At 39.4% G+C, this 15745-nt stretch overlaps 1 protein-coding gene and 1 long non-coding RNA gene across 2 annotated transcripts; one reads left to right on the top strand and one right to left on the bottom strand.

Moving 5' to 3' along the window:
* Window positions 1-815: 815 nt before the first annotated feature.
* On the bottom strand, window positions 816-15220 carry mnd1 (meiotic nuclear divisions 1 homolog (S. cerevisiae)). The gene is made up of 8 exons (XM_029432877.1): window positions 15063-15220; window positions 14297-14362; window positions 13574-13631; window positions 11544-11692; window positions 10457-10531; window positions 10194-10308; window positions 4304-4348; window positions 816-2183 (listed from the first exon to the last, which is right to left on the bottom strand). Exons 1-8 carry the CDS (start codon window positions 15063-15065, stop codon window positions 2077-2079), a joined length of 618 nt encoding a protein of 205 aa, XP_029288737.1. The 5' UTR covers window positions 15066-15220; the 3' UTR covers window positions 816-2076.
* On the top strand, window positions 9320-11207 carry LOC115009116 (uncharacterized). The gene is made up of 2 exons (XR_003832365.1): window positions 9320-9530; window positions 10916-11207. It is a non-coding gene; the product is annotated as an uncharacterized LOC115009116 (long non-coding RNA).
* Window positions 15221-15745: the final 525 nt, after the last annotated feature.

The raw sequence follows: 15745 nt of genomic DNA, 5'->3' as shown, positions 1-15745 counted from the left end.
AAGTACAATAAAGAATAAAGAAATGTAGTGAAGTAGTAGAAAATGGAAATACTTTAGTAAAGTACAAGTATCTCAAAATTGTACTTAAGTAAATGTACTCAGTTACTTTCCACCACTGTGTATAATGCACCCTACAGTGGTGGGAAGTTACTAAATACATCTACTTGAGGTTCTTATACTACTTTTTTACACTAAAATGTAGTATTTCCATCTCATGCTAGACTCAGTGGTGTAATGTAACTAAGTAAATCTTCTCAAGTACTGTAGTAAGTACAGTTTTGACATACTTGTACTTTCCATTCTATTAAAAATAAATACCACGGTCTAAAAATGTATTCGCACCAAAATATCCTCAAAGAGCAAACAGTAAAAGTGCACATTAGATGTAAATAACCGTTTTACTTGATATCTTTTTAATACATTGTTGTTTTCATACTTTTACTTTTAATATACTATTAAATAAATACAACTCTGTATTTACCCTACTTGGTAGGGACTTACATTTAATAAAGCCTCTTTAGGCATCAGTTTAGTGTTATGTCCTTTTATTTAGCCAACACTTGAGGTTAAGTGAAAAGATTTGGTTGGCCTAAGTATCGCATTGGTTAAACATGTCTTCACAAGAGATCAACAAAGAAGCGGCAACACACCGTTCTCTCTAAGTAGAGTGACAGGGAGTTAAAACTAGGCACGGCCCTGGAGGAGACATTCAGCGTGTCAGACTCATGGATCAGTCGGGACAGGTTGGGCAGGTACACACATGAACGTGCACGCAGGTTTCTCTTCTGTGGGTGTGTCAGCTCCACCTCACAAAACTGCAGCTGAGCGTTTAGAATATATATATATATATTTTAGTCACCAGGGTAATAAATACACGACATGTAAGAAGAGACATTTGCAGCTGCCCTTTGTTTAGCAGTAGATTATCCTTATCAGTAACAATAACGTCATGTCATTAAGAAGCAACAGGAAACTGACAATCAGTAGGATGCAGTGTTTGCAAGGATACATATATTTCACATAACATTTGTCTCGTACTACTAACATGTTCTTCTTTAATGGCTTACAAATGAAGAATAACTTGTATTAAGCAACATTATAAATAAAAAGTCACGAATCAACAGAAAACATGTTTGCATTCATCTGCTGTAAAGAAAACTGAGGAGTAAGACAAGACAAGCACATTTTAAATTTAAATCAACAAACCCAGACACATTGGTTTCGTCTTGAGTAAACACAGAACTGACAACTACCTGTTTTGCATCTAGTTTGACAGACGGAAAAGGGAGGAAATAAGCAGAGCAGCAGTCATCTAGACATGTCATGACAACACGTTTCCTTTTTTGGTCATACACAAAGTGAGTGTGCAGCTCTGGAAAACAATGTTGTGCTTTTCAATGTTTAAGTGGCAATTTCTACAGAAAGGAAGAAACACATGTATTAAGCCTGGCGTTAATACATTTGCACACTGCGCACACAGTTCTGCAATGAATACAACTGCAGAAAACAACTTGTAAAACTCAAAGGGACATTTTATTTGCAGGACGAGAGAAGAGGTTCTGCAAAAAAGTAAATGTACTTTAAATATTAACAGCACTTGTACACAGAACATATCCTAAACATTTCCCAACATCAGTCCCAGTGCACTTTGTGTGAAGAGGACTGGGTGTACAAGCATTTGATTTCAAACCATCTGTTTAAAACATATGAATTAGATCATTGGCTACACAGATGTGTTAAGTGTTGATTCCTTTCCATCATCAACTTGGGGCTCTCAGTTTTCATGCAAACAGGTGTCCCAACAGTCAGGGTGCTGGCTTGTGTTCATCACAGAACCCCCTCTCTCCACACACAGCCACTAATGTTTGGTGCTGCTCTTCTCTGGTTTCACCAAAGCAACATATCGGCTGATAAAGTCCATCTGCCACAGCAAAGTTACTGATATCCACCCTTATTCAGAGCCCACCCCAGGCTCATACACAGAACATAAACTGGAACTGCTGAGACCAGGTCTACTGGCTTCAAACTGAAGCTTTACACACATTGTTCCCTTATTGTGATCATGAACTCTGGCAGTCATTCCATGTAGTCAAACTCCTCGGGGATCCCGAAGGCTTTATTAATGCGGCTGTCGTCAAAGTTGAACTTCTTCTTCGTCCATGACTTGATGGCAAAAACATTGTCTGAAAACAGAAATTAAAATCTTTGTTTTAATGAGCCCAAACACACTGAAGCACTTGGCCTTGCAGTGTTATACATGTAGCTCTACAGGCAGCACAGTCTGGGGCTGGATTTGAGAATGATGCTTGATCCAACAACAAACTCTCTTTCTCAATGCTGTTTTGTGTGAAAGTTCAAGTTATTTTTGGCTTATATATTTTGTTTATTACTTACTGAACATAGAACATTTTCCACAGCTGAAGATAATTTGGGCAATTAGGGTGAATCTGGTCGATAGTTTTAACGAGAGAGGGGGAACTCTGTGACAAAGCTTCAATTTGTGACGCAGACTGCGAGTAGTGCACCACTTTTTCTTGCATAAAAATCAGATTTAATACAATATACATGTCCCGTACAGCTCTGCATTAGATGGAATTTGTGTGGAAGTGTGTAGAAATATTCTCTGAGCGAGACTTAAAACTGCATTTGTTTTGCAACCAACAACAGGTGGAATACTTGCAAAGCCTTACATATACAGGCTTTCAGTCTGTGACATATAGCCATCTAATTAACTTATTTTCATATTAATATACCCGGTCTATTTCCATGTAACTGTTTAGTTAAAGGAACTCGGTTGACTGCGTTATAAAAAGGATTCATGAGACAATCTGAAAGCTGTGACCGTGTCCCTCCTTTAACAACTAAATCAAAGAGCTTCCTGTAGATAAACAACTGTTTTATCAACATCTTAAGTCAATAAACTCTGATTCATGATATTAGTAATGCCTTTCACTCTACTCCAGATTTGATATGACAAAATACAGTCTGTGCAAATGATTAACTGTGTCAGGGCTCGTATGTTAGTCTCTTAGTGTGGGTGTGTCTCAGTGCGACAAGGCTACAGAAATAAAGTATATCAAAACAGTACATTTCAATACATTTAGTGGGGCTGTTACATAAGCCTGCAGGAGTCTGTTGTTAGAAGCTGAAATAATGGCAGCTACATGTGTAATGTTTTGTTTTAAAATAAAAAGGCTCACAAAGATGCAGCCACTTCTTCAGCCTAGAAGATGTGTCTTTGCTGTGTTGATTGGTCACAACACAGTAGTAACACAATTGTTAACTAGAATGGCACTCAGAGCGCAGACCTCCGCCAAGGCCAATGTTGTATTCACATACTTTGCCGGATTGTCTCATTTCCCCGGGTGGGAAGTTATTCTTCCGACTTCGGTGTGTTCATGAGATTTAACTTGTAATTTGGAAACAACATGGCACAAAGAAGAAGTGTAGTTTCTTCTTGCTCGGAGCGTTTCAACAACACTTTGACATCCAACGGTCGGGAACCCATTTTCCTGATCATTCCGACACCACAAATGCCCTATCTCTCAAAGTTAACGAAAGTGAAACATAAGTGTGTATTCGGATCCGCTCCCAAACATTTAGTGGGTTCTTCCATGGCCCACGCTTTCACCAAGTTTCATGTAAATCGCAGCAGCAGTTTTTCCGTAATCCTGCTGACAGACAAACCGAGTCAACAACTTAACCTCACTGCTGGATATAAAAGTCCAGTTGAGTGACAGAACTGACGCCATTGTTCTTGTAACAGGACAGCTGCGAACATTACAGCTTGTAGTAACGCTCGCACTCGTTCTAAGAAAGCTGTCCGTGGCACTGCGAGGAAACACTTCATGAATTAGTTTAGTTGTGTCCTCACCAGATGAGGGAAAGGGAAAGTCATGGAAGAGGCACATATGACTCATAGTTTCTTTAAATGAGTATAATTCTATGGAAGTAAAGCAAAAATAAATGTGCCAAGGGAAACTGGCAACTTGACTTTGTTGACCCTAAAGAGTCACAACACCACAGGCCCAGCTGGTTACCATGATCCCTGAAGGTCAGCTGTCTCCAAAGTTACCGCTGAGATTAATGAACGCACACAGAGAGTGTCGACTGCAGGGAGGTGACAACACAAAGTACCCGTACAGCTCGAGTGCTTTAAAGAGTCATCAATGGAATAAGACCTTCCTCAGGGAGCCTTAGTTACTCCTGTACTGTATTTCCGTCGATCAACTAATTGATTAAATCGCCTAATTGGTGCAGCTCAATTAATCAAATGTGCATGTGTTAAAAAGATAAGACTCACCTGTCCACCTGGAAACGGCTTCTTTTGCTACAACATTTGACTTTCCTGCAAAACAAAAGGTATGATCAATATGTGCATTGAACCTTATTTATGCAAGGTGTGTTCAGAGTTCATTATTATTTACACCAATGGAAGGGAACTAGTGCATGCAAGCAATTCAAAATATTAAGTTATTTCATTTCATCAGGTGAATGAAACATTATCCCGTTGGGTCAGTTTTGCACAAAAAAAGAAATCAGCTCAGATCTTTGATTAAAACTTAAAGACGCCTACTCAACAACAAAGCCATTTTAAAAGATTGATAGTGAAATTAGGAGTTGCACTTAATTACGCTGTGTATAAACACCGAAATCGTCCATTTCGTGTTGCAAATCCATGCAGCGTGTGTACGTTTTGTGTCCCGTGCTTATGAGCAAGCCTTGCGTACTGTGCAAATAAAAACAGCACAAGACTCAGCGGACATTCTCTTGACCTCAAAGAAGAAAAAAGGTTTTCTGCAACAAATGTACTGCAAGTCTAGTAAATTAGTTTAAGAGAAAACTCTGAACACAAGACAGAAACTAAACTGTGAAAGTGAAAATAAATGAAGGTCTGCAGCAAACAATATCCTTTATGGAGGAAAGTGTGGTCAGTGATGTGATGGTTGGATAGCTGCAGCTTTACTGTATGAACAAGTTGCGGTTTACTATTAAATCCAAGCGGACAGTTTAGCCTAAACCTCCCCGACAGCAGTGACTGGAAAACGTCTTGAGAAACCTGACAAGATCTGAACAATGTTCTGCGAGTGCTCTCAAGTTTTAAATGAAATATTTAGTGACCCATAAAACTGGATCTTAAAACAACAGCAGGTTACCTCGTTAAATTGTTAGGCACCTGGAATAATCGCTTTATTAAATAACCCTTTGTTGAATCCATGTTAACTATCGACAGACACGGATTTGGCTGCAGTGCTAAGAAGACCGGGCTTCCAGCCAATGTGAGCTTTTTTTTTTAAAGGTTATTTAATTTTACAGCATATTTGGCAGATTCCTCGTCAATTTGTCCTTTCTATAAAATCAAAAGAACAATCTGGTCCAAGGACTTTATCAGCAACATGTCATCGAGTGTCAATAATGATAATTTTAGTGTTTATTTAAACTTGAAAAACAAACGAACAACATACATTACTATCCACAAGAATAAATACCAGCTGCAGGTGGGAGGGACGGAATTATATAATTTCTGACTCATGGACCTGTGACTCATTTTCTAATCTGTTGTTCCTGGGTAGATGTTAAAAAGGGCAACCAGTTATATAATTAATACACACAACATAATAAACATGGTGCCACTGTGTAAAACCTGGTAGTTTAAGAAAGATGATGTCGTTGTCTCCCTTCAATATGGATGTAAATGAGAGGAATTCATGTCCAACTTTGTTTTAACTCTGCCCCCCCCCCCACACATAGTGTCATACCTGCCATGCACATGCCTGGGGCTGGGTTTTTGTTTTTGTTTTTGAACTCCACCCTTTGCCACATAGACCGATTGGTATCCGGTGTCAAAACAATTAGACCAGTCAAAAATGTTGTCTGTCCACTTGTTGACACTAATATCTTCCAAATGGTAATTTACAGTGAGCATGTGTGGGATTAGACACTTACTACACAGCCACAACGATTTTAATTACATTTTACTTTCAGTTTGGTGCCAACATGTTTGCTTTGGATTCATTGGTATTTATGGGTGTAGCTGTCAAACATGCTCAGGGTACAAGTCAGCACAATAACCAATAATCAGCACATAAAACATAATGTACGTCTAATTTCATGTGAACAAAAAGGTCAAATTAAAGAAGTACGGCCTGCTAAAGCTGCCCTACTTTTGATTCTTGAATGATAAACCACTGACTGACCACTTCATGTTCAAAGTTTGTGTGTAGTAATGTTGGTTTAGTGGAAGAAGAATTACTTAGATCCTTTACTTAAAAGTAGTAATGGCGCAAAGTAAAGTACAGAAGTATTAATAGCTAAATGTACTTTGAGCACAGGTCTCGACGGACATTTGCTTTAAGATGCTCTCAGATGTGTTCGTGCAGATCAGAGGCCATTCTGCAAGTTCATTCTAAGCCCTCTCAGCAGCAGGAGGCAAAACATCAAGTCATACACTGTGAATCGAATCAGCAGCACACAGCTCTCAGAGCACAATTCAAGTTTCACTGTGGGGGGGAGATTGTTATCTGTATCAAAGCTGTGTGTGTGTGTGCGTGTGCGTGTGCGTGTGCGTGTTAAATAAGAAGAAAAATAACACCTGTAGGCAAGTGGAGACAGGAATAAATGTGAAAATAAAGCCCAAGAGATTGAAAGTAAGAGAAAGCTTCTCCCTTCTCTGTACCACTAACTAATGGGTTTATCAGCTGAATCTGCATTTACTGTCATACACATACAAGTCGAAGCAGAACATATACAGATATATATAGAGAGAGATGACAGATTGCACTTTTGCTATAGCCTCAACTAAAAAGGAAGGCCCTTGTTCCCACATATACCCCCAGGAAATAAAGATAAACATCTAATATCGCCAGCCCCATTTTCAAACATGATCATACGATCAATATGGCTTAACATGGAATACTTAAATGTATTCTACTTATCCTAAATGCTTATTTACATTTCAATATTTAGGGAAGAAATACAGTTTTCTTTCTGTTCGGATAACGTTCCTGGGGTTGGGATTAAAAATCCAACAGCTGTTGCAGTGATTAAGTTTGGGAATACAGTTTCTGCAGAGTGTCTAACAATTAGATGGTGTAGTTCAATGTCTCTGGGACCCAAATAAAAATGTTAAAGGATAAGGTGTTTTTTGGATTCAAGCCTGTTTTGGCACCAACTTAAAAAAAGTGTTTTTTGTTCTTGGTTTTGTTCTAAAGTGTAAAGAACATTTAGCAGGCCACAGCTGTAGAATACAAATACAGTTAGGTCCATAAATATTTGGACATTGACATAATCTTGGCTCTGTACACGACCACAATGGACTTGAAATTTAACGATCAATATGTGCTTTAAGTGCAGACTTTCAGCTTTAATTTGAGGGTATTAACATCCAGATCAGATGAATGGTGGAGGAATTACAACACATTGTATACGTAGTATCCCCTTTTTAAGGGATCAAAAGTAATTGCTCACCTGTTCCATGGCCAGGTGTGTGTTGTTTCCTCGTTAGTTCATTTACAAGGAGCAGATAAAAGGTCTAGAGTTCATTTCAAGTGTGGTGTTTGCTTTTGGAATGTGTTGAGGTCAACTCTCAATATGAAGTCTAAAGAGCTGTCACTATCAGTGAAGCAAGACATCATTAGGCTGAACCATTAAAAACATTAGGTGTGGCCAAATCAACTGTTTGGTACATTCTTAAAAAGAAAGAACGCACTGGTGAGCTCAGCAACACCAAAAGATCTTGAAGACCATGGAAGACAACTGTGTTGGATGACTTCTGAATTCTTCTCCTGGTGAAGAGAAACCCCTTCACAACAGTTCAGATCAAGAACTCTCTCCAGGAGGTCCAGTCGGTGTATCTGTGTCAAAGTCAACAATCAAGAGAAGACTTCACCAGAGTAAATACAGAGGGTTCACCACACCATGTAAACCATTGGTGAGCCTCAACAACAGGAAGAGCAGATTAGAGTTAGCTAAAAACGCATCTAAAAAAAGCCTGTAAAGTTCTGGATCAACATCCTGTGGACAGATGAGACAAAGATCAACTTGTACCAGAATGATGGGAAGAGAAGAGTATGGAGAAGGAACTGCTCATGAACCAGAGCACACCACCTCATCAGTGAAGCATGGTGGTGGTCGTGTTATGGCGTGGGCATGTATGGCTGCCAATGAAACTGGTTCCCTTGTATTTATTGATGATGTGACTGCTGACAAAAGCAGCAGGATGAACTCTGAAGTGTTTTGGGCAATATTATCTGCTCATATTCAGCCAAATGCTTCAGAACTCATTGGACGGCGCTTCACAGTGCAGATGGACAATGACCCAAAGCACACTGCGAAAGCAACCAAAGAGTTTTTTAAGGCAAAGAAGTGGAACGTTCTGCAATGGCCAAGTCAGTCACCTGACCTGAATCCAAGTGAGCATTTCACTTGCTGAAGACACAACTGAAGGGAAACTGCCCAAAGAACAAGCAGGAAGTGAAGACAGCTGCAGTAGAGGCCCGGCAGAGCATCACCAGGGACCAAACCCAGCGTCTGCTGATGTCTATGGGTTCCAGACTTCAGGCTGTCATTGACTGCAAAGGATTTGCAACCAAATATTAAAAGTGACAATTTGCTTTATGATTATGTTACTTTGTCCAATCACTTTTGGTCCCTTAAAAAGGGGACACCACGTATAAAATGTGTTGTGATTCCTCCACCATTCAGTCCTGATTTGGATGTAAATAAACTCAAATTAAAGCTGAAAGTCTGCACTTAAAGCACATATTGATTGTTTAATTTCAAACCATTGTGGTCATGTCCCGATATACTACACTCTCTCTCTCTCTCTCTCTCTCTCTCTCTCTCTCTCTCTCTCTCTCTCTCTCTCTCTCTCTCTCTCTCTCTCTCTCTCTCTCTCTCTCTCTCTCTCTCTCTCTCTCTCTCTCTCTCTCTCTCTCTCTCTCTCTCTCTCTCTCTCTCTCTCTCTCTCTCTCTCTCTCTCTCTCTCTCTCTCTCTCTCTCTCTCCAGCCTTTAAAAAATATATATATATATATTTTAACTTCAAAGCCTTTGAGCTGAGGAGGTCAGAGGTTACACTGTTCATTTAGAGCGCAATTAAAACTGACACGCACGTTTTAAGAGCAGACCAGAAAAAGAAATGTCTCAGCAGGAAGGTTCGCTCTGTTCACACTTACCGTCTTGTATCAACGTGCAACCCGTTTGTGGTTTGAGCTGACATTTCAGAACTGACGTTAGAGCGCAGGTCAAATGCATTTCGAGCGACGACCACTTGTGATCAATTTTCACTTCCTCGTTCACATTTGATTTTAACCGTGAGAAACTATGACCCTACTGCCAAACGGACATAATACACGTTTTGTACATATGAATGTGGACACGTGTCCCTGACCACCATTGAACCTTTGAAACCCTCTTTAATGCATTTGAACACCTGCCAAGATAACGTTGAGGAGGAACGTGTGAGGAGAGAATTCGAGAGAGTGAAGTATGTTTTTTCCACGTCCTGCGTACGTTTTGTTTTGCGCTACAAGTAGGTGATTTTAAATTGCAGTTTTTTTCTGTGTCATTAATGTACCTACAGTATGTCTGTGTTGAATGACGTGCTGGGAAATGTTAACCTCTGCCAATTGTACCATGAGTCTTATTTGTAAATCACTTCTATATGTGTCGATTTGTGGGAGGCTGCACGGAAATAGTCACGCTCTTAATGCACAATTCTGTATTCATTATGGGGAATGAAAACACTTATTCATGGTTTGAGTCACAGAGAAGCTCCTCAAGTGGTTTGTTTCTTGGACGTTGACCAACTCTATCCTTTGCCTCTCTTTCTATAAAGAGATCCTCACTGGAGATTTAAAAAGAATAAACACCATCTGCTTTGATGAGCCTCATGTATTAGAATCCAGTCTCCTTATTAAATTAAATTGTCAAAGCCTCACACAAAATACATGTTGCACGAGACATAGACACGTTTAAATCCAGCGGCAACAATTGATTCAACCTTGTTAAATATACACAAATGATGATGGAGTTTAATCTCCACCTCTCTGACATGATGGTCTCACAGAAGGAGTTTATACTACAGGGTGGAGTTACGTTTCACAGGAGGCTACATTTCTGGTCAGTGGTCGCAGGTGACATGATTGCTGCTAAAGCTTAAAACGGACTTTTTGGAAACGGTGTGTGTACTCACTCATCTCCTCAACCACCTCGGGGTCACATTCTCTGTACTTCTCCAACTCGGCCTGCAGCTGAGTCCGCTCCTCCCTCAGAGCCTGCAACTCCGTCAGCAGAGAGCTTCTCTCCTTCTGCAAATAGACGGAGATCTTTTGGATTTCATAACTGGAATTAACACGGATTACTCATTTTATTTTGATCGCTTTTCATTCAAAATAGACATTTTATTTTGTTATAAAAAATAAATAAAGGCGTGGAAGCATATGAAAGTATTCTTACGGTATCGTGACGTCCTACTTTGGCTTTTTCAATCGCTTTCTGCACAGACACTTTGCGCTGCTTTGCTTCAGAAATCTGTAAAGTAAAAAGAGTCTTATGCTAAACATATTCTACACAAAACTGCTAGCAATGAAAAATATGTACATGCTCCAATATATATACATATACATATACATATACGCACCCTTTAAAATCTGAATCACTTGACTGCTCACCAGTGCATTAGAGGCTCATTTATTACAGCATGCTCTATAATTAACTTTTTCATTCGTCCTTTATAGAGCAGACAGACCCTTACTCCTCTTTATTTTAAATCATAACTGGTTTAATAGATAATAAACTTTCAGTCACATTCCACACTTCAAGTCTACAGTTAATCTGTCTGTGTAATGTCTGAATTGCACGTCATTATTTTGGTGGCAGGGTTGTGACTCTACATCGTTTAAACTTCTGTTCCAGAAATCTGGTGGCCTTCGTTCTCCGAGGAGTCGCCGCCCTCACACCATCTGTCCGCCAGGCAACAGGAGAGGGAAGTGGGACGCAACGGACACCGAGAAATTCAAAGACGAGCAGTGTTGGAGGAGTGTCGGCAAAAGCCGCCAAGTGCGACATGAGAGATTCTCAGTTCCAAGTTATAAATAGGGCTCATTATTTAGGGGTTTTTTTGTGGGGGAATTTCTATATTTATTTTCAAGATTAAAAATGTGAAAATAATATGAAATGAAAACATAATTAAAAGCCATCTAGAGTTTCTACCTCTCCTCATTTCTCTCCTCGCTTTCGATTACCAGAAGAGCTTTCTGGGCCGTGCTCGTTATATGCTGACCTCATTTACTGTAAACTACAGTCAGCAGTGTCTTCTTAAAACAGAAAGCACAACCTTTGGACAAACTCTGTTGGAATCTGTCTTCTCCTTTCACATAATATGAGTATGCATCATGGAATAAGGCATCATCAGCTCTGGAGAAATGCTCTACATCTCTGTCTCTGTGCTGTATAGAGCGCAATGCTCTTCATTCATTGTGTTTTGTTCAGTAACATCTGCAGCTTATACAGATATGAGGTTGTTGTTGTTTCCAGTCCTCACCTGGTTTTGCAGCTCCTCCAGTTTGTGCTTGCGAGCGTGCAGGGCCTTGCTGGGAAAGGCCCAGTAGTAGTTGGACGTACCCACTCTTTCACAGTCCACCATGTTGTCGTCCACCAGGCTCTGCAACACGTCCTTCACACTCATGGGCGCTTAAAGCAGCAGAGAGAGGAAAGCAAACCTCCTACATTAAAGATCCACACTCCTTCTTTTTCCATCATTGCTCTGCCTCCCCAGCAGTTGATGCTATTTGTGGATTATTGATTTGATTTGTGGACTGCTGGTTTATAGACGAGGTGTGATCGCTACAAGCCGAGAAGACTTTAGGCGATATGAAATGTGATTTTTAGATTGTAGAATGCGATATTCTACAGAGGATTTGTTCTAAATACAAGAAAGCATCAGGTCTCATTTCTACATTTGGCGAGGCGTACCGCTCGAATGTTCACGCATCTTAACCCCGACATCTGCAGCCTGTCAGGGGCCGTTTTACGCTTATCCGAGAGAACATTGCATGAAAGGATGTAATAGAGCAGGAGTTCCATCTTGAACAGTGTCAGCGGTGAAATGTGATACTCCCACACGTTTTTTGCTCAGCCGGTCCACTGTGAAAACTGAAAGAGCGTATCTGCCGTGTGAAGAGCTGCACGGTAGCAAAAATATAAACGAGGATCCAAAACGAAAGGATGGGTCAACCAAGCTCTGTGTGTGCATGACTTCAGAATCCAGTCCTTTGTCCCGTTTCTGTTCATGCGCCTAAAATAGCCCTTTTTCTACTTCTGCTTTTTATTGGTTACGAGTGTTATTACCACTCTTTTCTTTAGCTGAGATCACTCCCTTGGCCCCTTTTCTCACATGTTCTCCCCTTCTACAGGGAAACGTGCCCATAATGCGGATATTTTGTTGCCCCCTCCCCCCATCACTCAGTAACTGCATCATGCCCAAGTAAGGGGGACAAAAAACATGTGCTTTTAATCACAGCAACACGATCCAGTTTCTCCAGAATAATGTTATGTCCACTTTAAAACAATTCCCTCCTCGGTTCACCCAAACATACGCAACGCACCTTTGTTCCTATGCAGCACTTAAAATACAAGTTTGTATTATTTTTTTATGTTCCTTACATACTCATAATGTAAGGCTCCATGTTGACATGGAGGGAATGTGTTTTAGTTCAACGGTTCTCTGCCCTATGAGATTGCTGCCGTTGATAGGTCTGGTTCTGCTTCTGCAGACTGAGTACAGTTAAGATGGCAACAGCTAGTCCTGGTTGCCATGGTCATGTTGCAATCATGTCACCACGATGTTTTCAGGAATGCATGAGGGTGCCTGCTGACACCGACCGTATGATCTTTGGAAATAAACTGGACGGTATTTTACTTAAATGACCATAGATGGTATTCATGCACGCGTTATCCCATTTATATCTTTTAATGGGACTTTTACACACACTACGGTTATATTTGTGATTTATTAAAACCACCTTTTCAAATCTTTGAAGTTCACCTGTTGAGGTAACAAAACTAAGTGACTGCTCTGCTGATCTCACCAACATTGTTAGGTTTGTAACTTAACTTTTGTTCTGAGGTGTCTTAAGTTATGGTTGACAATTTTAGACTTTCCAGATCAAAGTGCATATTCAAATAAGGTGTGCTGCAACAACAAATAGCTCTGTTCAGAAGATTAAATCTGCAGATTAACTGAATGAGAAATTGGCTAAAACATGCATAAAATAATTATGAAAATATAAGAATGACAAAGTTCCAACATTTTTGTACATTATGCTTTTTCCTTAGAAATCCCTCGAGGGTCTCCTGTTCAGACTCAGCTCCCAGATCCCCGTGACGTCTCTACTAACCTTTAGATTTGTTTCATCTGTTTAGTTTTTTAAAGCAGCATGGGACACTCACAAAAAACACTGTCTCAATGGTGTTGAACAGGCAGCCAACCTGAACACTGGACCAGCTGGACACATGTGAACAGACCATTGAAAAGATTCAGTTTCTCTACTGAAGCTGTGGATCATTACTCACTTATGCCCTTTGTCTTCGGGGCGATCTTCTCAATGTCCTTCAGCTGAAACACATCTTTCTGCAAAGACAATCAGAGAACATATTCAAGGAAATACTTGTTATCATCATCATATCATAGAAAAGGGAACTAGTTAACGATCTGAGTCTCAGTTTCTACGTTTCTGACTGCACTTTATTTGGGCTTTCTAGAAATCAAATAAAAATATGGATTTATATTCATAATTGTTTTAAAATATACAGTAACATGATGTCGTTCCAGGTATTTTGATTCATATTTTAGGAAGCATAAAGATATTCAATATCTGTAATGGTCTGATTTGATCTATTTTTAATGCTGAAATGTTTTAAACCCCCCCTTGTAAAGCACTTTTAAGCTTACTTTTTATTACTGGGGTATTGTTATTATTATTAACGAATAAAAATGTTCTAAAACATCTTTAATTTCCACATATTCTAATTAGACTTTGTCAGTTTAGTTATGAAAAGTATGTGTGTGCAGATGATGTGTATATGCATCAAAGAGAGAAAGCACTTGACTAAGTGATGCATTTCTTCTGCATCTGTTGCAGGTTTTTAAAATTAAAAAAAACAAAACCTCTGCAGCGCCGCTGTCATTACAGGAACATTTACTCTGGTAGTAGTTTGTTGTCTTTTGTCTCCTTCACAAAAAGGCAGCCTAAATCTATATTAGCAACCTACTAAACCTCAAATGGAAAAACTCACCGTTTCAAAGAAAATCTCCATCATGCGACTTCTCTTCTCCTCCAAACTCAGTCCTTTCTTCTTTGACTGTAACAGATAGTTTCATGCACCATAAGTCCTGGATCATTTCAGCAACAGCAACTAATATTACACTATATTACACAGAAATAGAATGATATGCAAGAGTGGCAGTAAACACTTTATGAGGGATTGATTTCCTAGTATTAAGCAAGGAACAAAACGTGAAACTGTAGCCTTACAGTTTGCAGCACTTTGGAATATGCATGTTTAATATATGGTGTGGTGGCTCTTTATTGCACATGTTTATGCTTCTACAATATTGTTCTACGTATTAATCAATCATTGGTATTGTACTATTTATCACAACTAAGAGACAATCGTAGCTACTTTACAGACTGCATGCCCTTTCAATGCACCACTCCTGCTCTTTATTAGTCGATTATATTGTCTTGTTGCTGTCTTGTTTGCGTCTGCTTATCTTAGTGTCAACGAGTCACTAAGATAGTAATACATGAATGATCCGTAGATAGTAATGTACGTCTTGATTTACGAACAATATTGACACTAATACATAAATGGTTGAGGTATTGCCAAATGTATAACGTTAACGCTAACTCTAACAATATGTTGTATCAACTTGGTGACGTTATTGTCGGTTGTTAGCTAAAGCTGATGTTATAGTTAGCTAGCAGCTAGCTTGGTCAGCGACGGTCGTCTCTGAGAGCACTATCACATCAACTGCAGGTAAAGGTGAACATCTGCTTACCATTTCGTTAAGTTGATTGTACCAGCAACGTCCACTGACAGTAATTATTTGCGTTAATAGAGGTTATATGGCGCTACTATGTTTCCCAGTACTGAATTTCCCGCGGAAGGCTGTCACGGGGCTTCTGCTGCCTTCACTGCTCCTCGTAAACTCCAAATTAGTCCTGACCGGTGATGAATATGGGGGTGTACAGTAAGTAAATAGCAAATTGTTAATTAATAGTGATTTTGCTGACTTTGATAATAATGATTTAATTTATATAGGTTAATTGTGCAGCAACATCACATGTCTGAGCAGAATAACGTTCATGTTTGCCACTGTTTTGGGTCGTTAGTGTTGTGTTTGCTTCAGTCCTGATTATTTCCGACTGCAAGAGAAGGCCACATTTCTTTAACGGGGAGGAGCGATGTTTGCCTTTACCTTATGATTTCCTGACTCCCTCTGCTGTCTAATAAAATACATTGTTCAAATTATTATATTTATTATTTACTCCAATTGTTTAGCAGACCCCGAACGTTTTTGTTATTGTTCTTTCCTTTCCTACATTTTGTTATTTTTTGTACAATTTATTATATTTTTATATTATTTTTAAACTAAGAAATATATTAACTGCAATTAAATAATGAACCTGAAACATCTATAATCCATGTAATGAATGGGCTCAATAAAGTTGAAAAACCCCT

The sequence above is a fragment of the Cottoperca gobio genome, chromosome 1 (assembly GCF_900634415.1).
Source record: "Cottoperca gobio chromosome 1, fCotGob3.1, whole genome shotgun sequence".
Classification (NCBI taxonomy): Eukaryota; Metazoa; Chordata; class Actinopteri; order Perciformes; family Bovichtidae; genus Cottoperca; species Cottoperca gobio.
This window is presented reverse-complemented; position numbering and strand designations above follow the sequence as displayed.

What these genes read in the sequence shown, in the direction of transcription:
- mnd1 (XM_029432877.1), bottom strand. An exon ending in TGGAGGAGCTGCAAAACCAG is followed by an intron (nt 10,532 to 11,543) that starts GTGAGGACTGGA and finishes TTTACTTTACAG; the next exon opens with ATTTCTGAAGCAAAGCAGCG. An exon ending in CGAGGTGGTTGAGGAGATGA is followed by an intron (nt 4,349 to 10,193) that starts GTGAGTACACAC and finishes TTTGTTTTGCAG; the next exon opens with GAAAGTCAAATGTTGTAGCA.